At 48.4% G+C, this 14,497-nt stretch overlaps 1 protein-coding gene across 3 annotated transcripts in view; it reads right to left on the bottom strand.

The window, feature by feature from the left end:
• Positions 1-14,497, bottom strand: part of CRTC3 (CREB regulated transcription coactivator 3) — an 88,692-nt gene that overhangs the window by 26,681 nt on the left and 47,514 nt on the right. For all 3 annotated transcript variants that reach the window (XM_040969840.1, XM_040969841.1, XM_040969842.1), the window contains exon 3: positions 8,061-8,180. In XM_040969840.1, coding sequence (XP_040825774.1) covers positions 8,061-8,180 — 120 coding nt within the window. The remainder of the gene's footprint in view (positions 1-8,060; positions 8,181-14,497) is intronic.

The raw sequence follows: 14,497 nt of genomic DNA, 5'->3' as shown, positions 1-14,497 counted from the left end.
AGAATCTTCCACACATCCTAAACGACAGGAAAACGTGGAAAATTCCTAGAACTATTGGTATGATTAGGCTAAGACAACAGAAACTAAAAGATGTGCCCATTGAATTCCTATTAATTTTGTTCTGCCTAATTGAATACATATTTTTTTTTAAAGATTTATTTTTATTATTTTTTCATTGGAAAGGCAGATATACAGAGAGGAGAGACAGAGAGGAAGATCTTCCGTCCGATGATTCACTCCCCAAGTGAGCACAACGGGCCGATACTATGCCGATCCGAAGCCAGGAGCCTCTTCTGGGTCTCCCACGCGGGTGCAGGTTCCCAAAGCTTTGGGCCGTCCTCGACTGCTTTCCCAGGCCACAGGCAGGGAGCTGGAAGGGAAGCGGGGCTGCCGGGATTAGAACCGGCGCCCATATGGGATCCCGGGCGTGCAAGGTGAGGACCTTTAACCACTTGTGCCACCGCGCCGGGCCCATAAATATTTTTTTTTAAGATTTCTTTTACTTGGGCCCGGTGCATTGACTCAGTCGCCAAATCCTTGCCTTACACATGCTGGGATCTCATATAGGTGCAGTTCGTGTCCCAGATGCTCCACTTCCATCCAGCTCCTTGTATTGCACTTGGGAAAACAGTAGAGAATGGTCCAAAGCCTTGGGACCCTGCATCTGTATGGGAGACCCAGAAATTCCTGGCTCCTGGCTTAGGATTTGCTCTGCTTTGGCCATATGGCCACTTGGGGATTGAACCAGTGAACGGAAGATCATTCTCTTTGTATCTCCTCCTTTCTGTAAGTCTGCCTATACAATAAAAATAAATAGAACTTAAAAAAATTTTTGTTTTTCTTATTTGAAAGGTAGAGAGAGAGAGAGAGAAAGATCTTCTAACAGCTGGTTAATCCCCCAAAATGGCCACAAAGGGCACTGCTGAGCCAGGCCAAAGCCAGGAATCTGGAACTCTTTCTGGGTCTCCCAAGTGGGTGCAAACCCTAAGCTCTTAGGCCATCTTCTGCTGCTGCTTTCCCAGGTACAACAGCAGGGAGCTGGATTGAAAGTGGAGCCGTTGAGTCTTGAATCAATGTTCATATAGCAGCAGCTTAACCTGGGACCAGCCCTATAATGTGATGGATATTTAAAAAACTGGAGAGCTGAGGCACTAAACCACACAGGTTTCTTTGAATACTTCAGAAAACTTCATTTGGGAGATTTTAATTATTTGCCAACTTTGATATGCCTGAAAGAACAACCTTAATACAGAAAATAGGTGTGTTTGCAAACTTGCATCTCTGGAGGGTCTGCTGGTTGCCAGCTGTGAACCTGTGACGAGAGCCAGCTTTGGGTTCCACAAGTCACAGCAGCTCTTCCCAGGTCACCTCCCCATCTAAGTAAACCAGGTAAGTCTCTGGCTCACAGTATTTCCCCCTTAGAAAGGAGAGGTAATGAAAAGATAAGCAAGAGGGGAAGTGGTTACAATGATAACAGGAACTAAGCTTTGAAAACATCTCCATGGGGTGAACATTGTGGCTTAGTAGGTGAGGCCACAACGTGGGATGCCCATATATCCCATATGAGAGTGCCTGCTAGCACCCCAGCCCCCCCCTGCTTCCGGTTCAGCTTCCTGCTAATGTGCCTGGGAGATGGCAGATGATGATCACGTACTTGGGCCCCTGCCACCCACGTGCGAGACCCGGATGGGGTTCCTGGTTCCTGGCATCAGCCTCGCCCAGATCCAGCTGTTGCAGGCATTTGGGGAGTGAGTCAGCAGAAGGAAGATTTTTCTCTCTCTGTCCCTCACTTTACCTTTCACCTAAAAGTAAATCCTTAGAAAAAGAAAACACCCCCTACACCCTCATGGACGTTTTTCCCCAGTTGTCCTGTGCTTCTTGCCACTGGTTGCCATTGTCTTCCATCTTGGTGTCCTCTGGGGCCACACCTGTGGGCACTGCTTACCCAGGGAGGGGATGGCAAGAGGGGACTCAGGATCACTGAGTGTGGGGAGGTAGGGAGCGCAGGCTTCAGGAAGCACAGCCCAGGGGAATCTGGCCCCTGCTTGTCTCCGGTGGACAGTGCTGTATTCCCTGTTACAATGGTCAACCCCATTCTTGCACGGGTTCCAGCAATCACACATAGCCCAGACCTTTCCGAATCCACACTTTCAGCTCCCAGTTGGGAGCTTTGAGTCCACATTTCTAATTGTTCCACATTTCCAATTGTCTACTAGGTTCTCCACCAAAAAGAACCCAGGACACTTCATATCTCATCCCCATATCCAATTTGGTGGCCCCTCAGCCCCTCCATGCGGGGGTGTGAGTGAGTCAGAGCCATCTTAGCCTGTCCCTCTATACTCTGGCCCCTGCCTCAGCAAACAATCTGGGACTCCTCCCCTCTCCGCATGGGTGTGTCAGAGGGACCGGCTCTGAGTCACTCTTCCCCAGAGGAAGGGGGGCAGCTCTTCTTTCCGCTGATAAGAGAGGCCATCTGCTGGCCCCTTTACCAGGGGGAGGGGCTACAGAGCCACTGAAGTGCAAAACAAGTCCTACCCTGGCCTTCCAGGTGCCACCTGGCCCGCCAGGGTAAGTGGGGCTGGGTTCTATTCCGGCTTCCTGCTCCAGTGGGGCAAGGGCACCTAGGGTGGGGCTCAGGAGACTGGTCATTTGCTCTGCTGCACCTGCTAGGGACACAGTCTATGGGCAGGGCCACAAGTACTACAGAGAGCCAGTCACACTGTGGTCCCCTCTGGCCCTAGTGTCTTTGCTATCATCCTGTCCATCTTCGTCCTGCCAGGTCTTCAGGGCCAATCTGAAGGAGGTAACAAGGATGGGATCGCCCTGAGCTCTGACACGTGCATCTTTCTGTCTCCTCCAGCTTATGAATGGTAAACAAGCTGCAGGTGGGATTCTGCAGTTGGACTATTTTCCTCTGAAAACATCAGAGGACCCAAGTGTCTGTGTCCTTGGAGGTAATAGGAGGATTGGGTAAAAACTGAGTTCTAGGGTAATGGTGTGGTATAGGAGTTAATCCTTCACCTCTGGTGCTAGCATTTTGTATGGATGCCAGTTCAAGTCCCAGCTGTTCCACTTCCCATCTAACTCCCTGCTAAAGCTCTGGGAAAGCAGTGGAGGATGGCTTAAAGCCTTGGGATCCTGTACCCACATGGGAGACCTGAAGGAGGTTCCTGGTTCTCAGCTTTGGCCAAGCCTAGCTTTGGCTACTGTGCCCATTTGGGGAGTGAACCAGCAGATGGAACATGTCTCTGTCTCTCCCCACTTTCTCGCTGTTACTCGTTCAAGTAAAAATAAACAAGTCTTAAGAAAATAAAAATGCCTGAGTCCTGCAGTGCCATAATCTAGGAAAGCACAAGGTTGAACAGGGCAAGTTTCCCAACTGCAGGGCTTCTCAGAGTGGCTCTATTACGCAGGGGGAGTGGCCACAGCAAGAGCTGTGGAGGGATTGTCACACAAGGCATCGTGGGTTTCACAGGCCATGTGTTTGTTGGGAGGTCATGTCCTTGCTTTCTCAGCTGTCACTGGGCAAGGTTCCCCCAAAGGCGAGTCCCTCTCACTCTGGCAAGTCCTCTGCAAATGACTCAAGTTCGGGATTTTCTGGGCTTGTGATCCACCTGCTTTCAACAAGACCCACATCATTTTCTAGGAGGTTCTCGTGTTAGGCTCTTGTTCAGTCTGTTACCCACTGGCTCAAAAATTCATGCTGGGCATTCAGAGTCAATAGGAAGGAATTTCAGCTGCAGCAAGTTTGTCATAAGACTTGCGTGGGCTCGTGAGAGTCCAGCTAGCTCTTTACTGGGGCAGCCACAGGTGCCCATAGTGAGCCTGCTGCTCTCAGCTTGCTTGCAGCCCCAGGCACCCACGGCAGGAGGAATCTCCTGCGCCAGGGCTCTGCTTGCCAGGCTGCCCACTCCGCAGGGAAGCCAGGACCGCTGGCCAACAATGCCTGCTTTATTTGCAACTGCTGCCTCACAGGCCTGTGCCCTGTCTAAGCCATCCTGCCCATCCCGAAAGAATGCCCAAGTCCAAAAACAAGCAGCAGTAAGAGAATTCAGAGCACATTGGTTATTCTGATCAAATTCAAACCAGTTTTTATATCTGCTAAGTGATAAAGAAAACTCCATTGGAGAGGCAATATACTAATGTGAAAGGCAAAAATTTTAAGCAAATTATTTCACAAGGCCAGCCCTACTCTGAGATCTCAAATAGACTGATGCATGTGACACAGAACCACGTTCCTGAGGTTATCATTATGGTGCAGTCAATTAAGCTGTCAGCTGCAACACCAGCATCCAATATTGAAGCGTCTGGCTGCTGTTTTTTTTTTTTTTTTAAAGATTTATTTATTTTTATTGGAAAGGCGGATATACAAAGAGGAGGAGAGACAGAGAGGAAGATCTTCTGTCCGATGGTTCACTCCCTAAGCAGCTGCAACAGCTGGAGCTGAGCCAATCCGAAGCCAGAAGCCAGGAGCTCCTCCGGGTCTCCCACATGGGTGCAGGGTCCCAAGGATTTGGGCTGTCCTCGACTGCTTTCCTAGGCCAGAAGCAGGGAGCTGGATGGGAAGCGGGGCCGCTGGGATTAGAACTGTCGCCCATATGGAATCCTGGCACGTGCAAGGTGAGGACCTTAACCACTACACTATCGTGTCAGGCCCGCTGCTCTGGTTTTAATCATGCTTCTTGCTAATGTACCTAGAAAGGCAGTAGAAGATGGCTGGAGTACTTGAGCCCCTGCCACCTACATGGAAGACCCACATGGAGCCCTGGGCTTGTGCACTCTGTTTCTGTTATTCCGCCTTTCAGATATCCAGGCCCAGGACCCAATTAGGAGCTTCCAGGAGACCACAGAGAGATGGCTTGCAAACGGAGGCTCTGATTTGGGCTGGTTGGTGACCAACTTCATTGAGCTCTCTGTGAATTTGGCATTTGCTTCTTCTTCCCTTAGAGACAGATTGACTAGCTTTGCTGATGCTCTCACAAGGAGACTCCTGTGGAGTCAGGTCAGGCCCTCTGACATGTCACACTGTGTCTTCTCCCCTCCTGGGACCTGGCTTGCCCTAGTCCCTGCACCTGTAGCACTGTCACCCTGGTCACTCTGCTCTCCCACATGTTGTCTGTGACCACAGGACCGTCTGCAGTCACTCCCCCTGATTGTGTGTACCTGCTGCTGTGTGCCAGCTCCTACAGGACTGCAGACTCCAGTTGACACAGGCTGGCCCTCTCATTCATCCTGGGGTCTTGACTGCTGAGAGCATGCCTGGTGTGGAGGAAGGGCTCTGCAGTTATGTGCTGAACCAATGAATACATCTTCCTCTAATTGCCTCCAGGACTCCATCCTACTGCCCTTGCTGAGTCGGCTTCTGTGCTTACTCTGCTACAGTTCCCAGCTGCAGGGAGGGTGTCTGCCTGCTCAGCTTCCTGTGTAACTATACTGCAAGCAACCTGAAACCAGGGACACTGTTAGCATCTAATGGGACCTGACCACCAGAAGATTCTTCAATCAGCTTTAAGGAATGAATAATTTCCAATGTTCAAATCTATTTAGGCTGTACTTGGATCAAAATGCATGTGAGGGCCCAGTGTGGTAGCCTAGTGGCTAAAGCCCTCACCTTGCACCCACCAGGATCCCATATGGGTGCCAGTTTATATCCCAGCTGCTCTACTTCCCATCTAGCTCCCTATTTACAGATTGGGAAAGCAGTCAAAGATGGCCCCAACCCTTGGGACCCTGCACCCATTTGGGAAACCTGGAAGAAGTTCCTGGCTCTTGGCTTTAGATCAATTCAGCTCAGGTCATTGCGGCCACTTGGGGAGTGAAACAGTAGATGGAAGATCTTTCTCTGTGTAAATCTGATTTCTAATAAAAAAAAATCTTTTTTTTTAAATATATCTGAAGCAGCTTTAAGTGTGAAGATATATACAGGTGGTCTCTGACGAGTTCTTGGAAATGCATACTATAAAACAATTATGTGTGGATTTCAAAAATGACTTTGCCCCAAAATAAGTTTATCTTTCTGAAAAAAATATTTGATTTACTTGGGAGACAGAGAGATGAATCTCCCACTCATGGGTCCACTCCCCAGATGCTCAGAATGGCCAAGCCTGGGCCAGTGGTGAGGAACTCAATGCAGGTCTTCCAGGGAGTGACAGGAACCCAACCACTTGAGTTACCAGACTGCACCTTGGGAGCTGCATGCCCAGAAAGTGGGGTCAACAGCAGGAGCTGGGAATAAAACCCAGGTAGCATCCTGTGGGACGTAGGCATCCTTAACCAGTGTCTTAACCACCAGGCTAGATAGCCACCCCAATAAGCTCACCTTGATTCCATTTTCCATGAACTTTTTTAAGTACCCTCAAGTTTATAGTACAGTATATATGATACAATATAGAGAGCACTGGCAAGAGGAGAGGGAATTGAAACTGTTTTGCTTTTTTTTTTTAAAGATTTATTTTATTTTTATTGGACAGTCAGATATATAAGGAGGAGGAGAGACGGACAGGAAGATCTTCCGTCCAATGATATAATCCCCAAGTGACTGCAATGGCCAGAGCTGCACCAATCCGAAGCCAGGAACCTGGAGCCTCTTCCAGGCCTCCCACATGTGTGCAGGGTCCCAAAGTTTTGGGCCTTGGGCTGTCCTCAACTGCTTTCCCAGGCCAGAAGCAGGGAGCTGGATGGGAAGTGGGGCTACAGGATTAGAACCGACGCCCATATGGGATCCTGGCACATGCAAGGCGAGGACTTGAGCTATTAGGCCACCTCGCCAGGCCCTTGCTTTGATTTTAAAGATATTGTTAATTCAATTCCTCTGTTTGAAAACTGCAGGCAACGTGGAAGTGGCTCGATGTACCCATCCAACCCAACACCTGTGAATCACACCACCATCTGCACTTGGTGCCAAGGTCATCACAGGTTCCTGTGTTCTGCACTCTGGTTATCACTTGGTTCCTGTCAGAATCCCAGGACAACTTACCTTCACTATCCCACTGACAGAGGATGGCCACACCTCAGACCCAGCAGTCAGGGAACCTCTGTGGCCCCCGGGGGATGCATTCCCAGAAGAGAAACCAGCATCTCCCGGAGGCATCACCCTCACCTCCAGAAAGATGCAAAACCACAAGAAGCTTAAGGTCCTCAGAGCAAGCCACAGTGCTGGGGCCTTCTGCCTCAGCACCGTGATCAGGCCTAGGCAGGTGGCTTTGGCACTCAACTTCCTTATGGGGAAACAGGGGTTAACAAAATAAAGGCCTTAGTGAGCTGAGGACAGAATGACATGTAGATTGCGCTGCACAGCCTGGCAGGGGTAGGTGCTCAGTAAACACAGGGCCCTCCCCCCACTTCCTGGTTTCTAGGCCTGTGAGGCCAGCTCCACATCACTGCCAGGAATCCAGCACGCGGCTCTCCCCACCCAGCCCTACTCCCCGCTAGGTCAGTGACCGTGGAGGCCGTCCTGGCACACTTTTTCTCTGGCCTCTCCCCCAGGGCTCAGCTCCATTTGTAGCCCTGAGGCTTCAGCACAGCACTGGCCACTGAGTCCCTACAATGTCCCGACATCTCCTTCTCCTCCTTCCTCATAATCATAGCCACAGCACTGAGTGTGAGCAAGCATTGCTGCCTGGGAATCTTCCAAAACACCAGGTCTGTATTTTGGCCATCATTTATCACATTTGAAACTCCTACAGGTAGAAGAGCGTATAAAATTTCTCAAGTGCCAAAAGCAGGTCAGCGGGTCAGCAGAAGCACAAGGAAGCACTGGGCTGCCCGCCTGTTTTCGCTGTTGATTTCGGAAGAGAATGCTGAGACTGCCCCTGCAGAGGGGCTGGGCGACAGCACGTTTGTGTTCAGTGATGTCACTAAACGCAGCTCCCTTTGGCAACACCCATCGCGGTGCTGCCCAGTTGGCCACAGAGGTGCTTCTGGTCTCTAACTCCCTCACTTTAACTGTCTCCATTCATCAACTAGAAGAGAAGATGCATAAGCCAAAGGAGGACTGCAGGAAGATAAATCCCCGAACCTTGTAAACGAGACATTCGCTCACCATTAGGGACAAAGGATATCTGCCGGCCGGGCTTGTCCCCGGGCCTCCGGTGCAGCGGGTGGAAACGGCTCCTTGACGGCCTCTCCACCAGGCCGTGGTGGCGGGTTCCCCGGATGCTGTCCGCCTGGTGGAGCGATGGCTGTAGAGAGAAGGGAAGGAGAGTCAGCCTCGGGTCACGGAATCTTCATCCAACCACCAGCGCAGTGGCTGCTGGCAGCAATGGGCGAAAAGACTGATCGTTATCACCAGGTGTTCATGTGGCAGGGCAAACAGTACAGGAGCTGCTTTATGTAATCACAGAACAATGAGGGTGCTGAGATGAACTAGTTCAGTTTGGAGAATTGGGGGGTTCCAGATTCCTATCCCCAAACCCCAAACTAGGAAGTTAAGCCAAACCATGACAGAGCTGTTCAACACAGGAACACACTGACAGGCAACAGGGCAGCCAGCTGTGACCACACACCCACCTAACCAAGCGCATCTGACACTTCAACAAAACAGAGCATTCTGGCCACCTCAGTCCACATCAGCCACCTTTCTTGTTTTTACATACTTATTTACTCATTTGTAAGTCAGAGTTACAGAGAGAGAGGGAGAAACAGAGACACCTTCCATCCACAGATTCACTCCCCATGCAATGGCCTGGGCTGGTTGAGCTCCATCCAGGCCTCACACAGAGGTAGCAGGGACTCAAACACTGGGGAATATTTTCAGCTTTCTCCCCCTGAGGACATTAGTAGGAAGCCAGACCAGGAGAGCAGCAGCTGGGACATAAAGTGGTGCCTATATGGAATGCCAGCATTGCAGATGATGGCTTTACGTGCTATATACAACACCGACCCCTTCCCTCTCACTTTTAATCCTTATACTTAAACACTCCATTGGCTCACCATGTCGAAGTTTGAGTTAAAGGGAAAAAAGGATATGACATGAATGCATATGGGTGACATACAAGTTGCTATTCCCCAAAAGATACAACCAGAGTATAAGCACATACAAGACAGTCACAGCCAACAAACCCCAAACACGTGGATTTTCTGACACTGAGCTTTGGGAATTAACTCTCCTTTCTCCTAATGGGGGTCGCAGGACAGTCAAATCTATTTTTTAATCTATTAAAAAAAGTATGATTTTTGTTGGAAAGGCAGATTTACAAACAGAAGGAGAGACACAGAGAAAGATCTTCCATCTGCTAGTTCATTCCCCAAGTAGCTGCAATGGGCTGAACTGAGCTGATCCGAAGCCAGGAACCAGGAGCTTCTTCTGGGTCTCCCAAGCAGGTGTAGGGTCCCAATGCTTTGGGCTATCTTTTACTGCTTTCTTAGGCCACAAGCAGGGGGCTGCTGGAAGGGAAGTGGAGCAGCTGGGACATCAACTGGCACCTATATGGGATCCCAGTGTGTGCAAGACAAGGATTTTATTCACTGAGCTATCACATCGGGCCCTCTAATCTACTTTTATAATCCATATCTATAAACTCATAAAAAGATTCTAAGAAGGAGTGACTTCTGGGTCTTCTGAGTAGTAAGCTGGATTCTATCTCTACTAGATAAGAGTCTGCTATTCTAGGCAATAATCGAAGTAACTAAAAAATATTGGGGTGGGCATGTGGCACAGTAATTAAGCAGCAGCTTGGGATGCCCACATCCTGTAAGAGAGCAGTTGTGTGAGGGTCCCAGAGCTGCTCCTAGTTCCAGCTCTCTCTCCAGCACCAGGTGATGGCTCAAGTCCTGTCCCTGCCACCTGTGTGAGAGATCCAGATGGGTTTCCCAGCTTTGGCCTGCCCTAGCCCTGGTTACTGAGGACATTTCAAATAAATGGAAGGAAGGAAAGGAGAGGGAAATGTGGCAAAATAGTAACAAGTAGTGAATTAGGGTGAGAGGGTGTACACAAACTCATTGTTCTATTCTTGCAGTCAGACATTTCTCAAAATAAAACATTTACAAGTTGAAAATATGATGAAAGGCACAGAAGTGAATGCAGGCCTCTGACAGCTGGACTTGCTAAAAACATCTAAAAACAGGATCACCATTTGTTACTTTTTAAATTAACTTTAAAAACACAACATTATTGGCTGAGAAAAATTAATACGCAATTTTGGATGATCCTTCTACATAAAATTAAATCTATTATAATTCTAGTTCTGAGAGACTCCAGTAAAACCTATAATATGGACTCTAAAGGTTTTCTTTTTAAGACTTACTTACTTTTATTTGGAATGCTGAGTAATAGTGAGCAAGAGAGAGACAGAGAGAGAGAAGAGAAAGGAAGGGAGGGAGGGAGGGAGGGAGAGAGTTCATTCACTCTCTAATTGATGGCAACACCCAGGGCTGGTCCAGGCTAAAGTCAGCTTACTCCATCTGGGTCTCTCACCTGTGCAGGGGCCCCAACACCTGGGCCATCTTTTGCTGCCTTCCCAGGTACATCAGCAGGGAACTGGATCAGAAACAGAGCATCTGGAAATCAAATCAGTGTCCATACAGAATATAGGCATCACAGGCTGTGGCTTTATGTACTATACTTTAACGCCTGCTCATCTTAAATGATTCTTAATTATGTCCATCCATTCAGGAAATAGAACTTGAACAAAAATATGTCTAAGCAGCTACTAAGAGTACAAAGATAAATAAATGGAAAAAAAAAAACCCATTGATATTCAAGAGTACTGTCCTCATAGCACACTTCCTAAAGTTTTATTTTTCTTCTGTGGGAAAGAAGACCACTTACATCTGCTGGCTTTCTATACCTCAAATGCCCATGATGACTGGGTCTAAGTCAGGTTGATGCTAGGAGCCAGGAATTCAGCTGGGGTTCCCACGTGCTTGTCAGGGATTCAGTCCCCTCAGCCATCATCCGCAGCCTCCCAGGGTCTGTATTAGCAGGAAGCTGGAGACAGGGCTCTTAGGTACTGAACCCAGGCACTGTAACATGGGACATGGACATTTTACCCACTAGGCAAACCACTGGCCTTCTCTAGCACATTGTATTATCAGATCCTTTGGCTATCACAAATAGAAACAACCCTAACAGACAATCTAGATGCCTTGGCTCCAAGGTGAATGTAACGTACTTGAAACAAAGTTTTCTTCCAGGTGTCTTAGGGCTCAGCCATCACCAAACCAAGGTGTTGAGAATCTGTCGAAGGGGTTCCCCAAGTCAGAAAGTTCTTGAAACATCTTCCAGACTTGCTGGTGCATCTTTATTTTCCACATACGAGCTGCCTCTTTTGCATTAGCTTCTGCTGGCCCAAACACTGTATGACTGCTTAGCCCTAGTCTCAGCTTTGGGAGAATAACCTCTGCTGACACTCGATACTCTCTTTTCTTTCCCTCCATAGTTAAAGCTCAGTGCTCTGTGCCTGCAGCGGCTGCTGTTCGTCTATATGATATTTGGCATCAGACTTCTCAATTTCCATGGTCTCGCTTCGCTCCTCAAATGGGCTGGAGCTGTTTGTCTGGCAGGGAAGCTGTGGGGCTGTGGGAGGCTGAAGCCTGCAGAAGCCCCTGAAGCAGCAGGTGCCTGGCAGAGTGGGCACCTGGCAGTGCCCCTGTCTCTGGGTCCCCAAATACTCCCAGATAATTCATCCAATCTGCCTGATGAGGGCTAAAATTCTGTTATTTCAAGATGCATTTATAAAGTCTACTTTCAAACACAAACATAATACTCTGAATCCTTCAGGCCAAGAACTTCTTTTTGTTGTTGTTGTTGTTGTTGCTTCATAAGTTTTATCCATATATAGTTTTTACAGGGTTGGGCCCACAGAACATATGTTTCTGTGATCTATTTTTTGCACTTAGCATTATTTCATAAACAATTTTTCATGTTACATAATCCTTATGTTTATTCACTCAACAAGTGCACAATATTTCACTTCTAGTGTTCGTGGGGCTAACATTCCAGATTGGGGCTCCAAGAACACAGGATTTAGTCAGAGAAACAGTTCAAGTTCAGGATTCTGCACTTACTGACAAGCTGCTTCATCTTCCTTATTCCTAAAAGTAGAAATGAAGGTGATGGTAATTGCTGGGAAGCACAACATTGGATTTCATGGGAGTGAGTGGTCTCGCCTGGGCACTGGAAGGGTATAGAAAGTAATGGACGCCGAGGGGGTGTGGGCAGGGGAGCCTCAGGTTGGAGGTGGGGCCCCCCCTGCAGAGGTTTTTTTTAAGTCAGGGACTTCTCTAGTGCCCTGAGCTTTCCAAAGCCTCCCACCTGTTGTCCCATGCCACCCTGGACAGCTGAGGTCTGGGACCAGCAAGGGCAGGTTGCAGGGATGGGCAAGGGGAGTTGCTGGGCAGGAGACTTGCTTTGGCCAACAACTTATGAGCAGATGTGAGGTTCATCTTGTCAAAACTGAAACTCTCACCTGCTTTTCCTGCTGCTACAATGCATCATGGTCCACAGAGGGGGATGCCCATTGCAGAAGACAAATGAGGAAAAGCCACACACTCTCAAGAATGGGAGGGGCTGGTGCTGTGGTATAGCCGGCTAATCCTCCAGCTCATGTCCCAGCTGCTCCTCTACCAATCCAGCACCTTGCTAATGTGCCTGGGAAGGCAATGAAACTCTGCTTCCAGTGGAAGATCCGGATGAAGCTTCTGACTCTTGGATCCAACCTGATCTAGCCCTGGTCGACATGACCATTTGTTGAGTCAACTGGTAGATGAAAGATCTCTCTCTGTCTCTGTGTCACTCTCTTGCTCTATCTGTAACTCTGCCTTTCAAATAAATAAGTAAATCCTTAAAAACAACAAGTTGAAGGATAGATAGAACACAAGTATTTGTTGAAGAGGCTCTGGACTAACTATGCAGAGCTGACTAGCAGCGGGGGAGAGGCCGCTATTCCTGAAATGCAGCAGGGAGTCAGAGCCCACAAATGGGTACGTGTGTGTGTGTGTGTTTGGGGGGGGTGTGTATTTATTTGTTTGTAATGAATAATTAGAGAGAGATTGTCCATCTGTTGGTTCATTCCCCAAATGGCCACAATGGTCTGGGCCAAACTGAAGCCAGGAGCTTCTTTTAGGTCTCCCATGTGGGTACAGAACCCCACTTGGGCCATCCTCCACTGCTTTCCCAGGTACATCAGCAGAGGCTGAATGGGAAGAGGAGCAGCTGCAACTTGAAGGGGTGCCTGGATGGGATGTTGAGGTTACAGATGATAGCTTTGCTGACTGTCTCACAGCACTGGCCCCTCTCCAGGTTCTTAAGGGTTGTACACTCACTCGGGCTTTGTTTCAGAACATAAGACCCAGACTCAATGGAGAGTGAAACCAACTGGGCCTCAATCCACCCCATAGGCAGAGCAGCACAGTGACGCTGTGACTAACATGGTCGGCAGGACCCATCATCTCTGAAATCAAATAGGAGTTGGACATGAAGCAGAGCTGGCCAGCCCTGTGCGCAGCATCCACCCGCAGGTCCTGGCACACGGGTGCCCACACTACAGCATGTCTAACAGCTGCATCCTGGAATAAATGGCTAAAACACTACAGCGGGATCTCCTTGCCTGTATGGGGGAAATTCCCCTCTAATCCGGTTCTGTTCTATCAATGTGACTACATTTGCATTAACTCTTTTAAGTAGGCTACCACATAGCTACCGCATAGCTTTTAAGTAGGCTACCACATAGCTTTCTCATTTGACTGGCAAAGCAGAAGCCAATTCCTTCTGAGCCCATGTGTAGTTATCAAACAAGGTGAAGTGTGACAGCTGGACAGCTGGTTGTTATCTCCTCAAAAGGGGGGATCCTTATTAAAAACACATGCACTGCAGCATATTATTTATGCATAAACAACCAAGACACATGCTTTTCTCTGCAGCAAAACAGAAAAGTCAAAGACAGCTTATGACTGAACTTTTGAGTGCAGTTATTTAAAACAGGAGAAAGGTTGGCTTGTGAACACCTCCAAGAGAAACACAGTTTTCTTCATGCCAATAAAATGATCAAACTCACTCTTGCATTCTGAAGTTCTAGCGAGTTCTGAAAAGTATATGCAAACCATGCAGAAAGACCAAGGACAAGCACACAGATGGTTCCTCTGAAACTAGATTCAAAGTGCTCCAACTGTAGCAACTTTAAAAAGGGTACTCAAACAGGGCAATTCTACACCAAACAGCTCTCAACAGCTTTGCTTATAGACATGACAACCAGAGATCAGGAGAGACTGATTCAATGTCTGTGAAAGCAATGAATACTTTTCTACAACCTCACTGTCCACACTGGAAACACATGCCTTGCTAATACAGAGCAGTGTGATGTCATTACTACTTTGCGCTGTGTGCCCAACATGCCAGCCTGAACCAAGGGTTTCTTGTGAGGCAACTGCCACAATCTCGGCAAACAAAAAATAAAGAAACCGTCCCAAAACAGAAATAGGGCATTTGGGAGGGCCTGCTCCCCTCCAGGCTCTCCCTGATTCCTTACACAGGCAAAACAAACCAGGTCCTCTCATCCTC

The sequence above is a fragment of the Ochotona curzoniae genome, unplaced genomic scaffold (genome assembly GCF_017591425.1).
Source record: "Ochotona curzoniae isolate NIBS_2020 unplaced genomic scaffold, NIBS_Ocur_1.0 scaffold_4701, whole genome shotgun sequence".
Classification (NCBI taxonomy): Eukaryota; Metazoa; Chordata; class Mammalia; order Lagomorpha; family Ochotonidae; genus Ochotona; species Ochotona curzoniae.
Note: the sequence above shows the minus strand (reverse complement) of the source record. Positions and strands in the feature narration are given on the sequence as shown.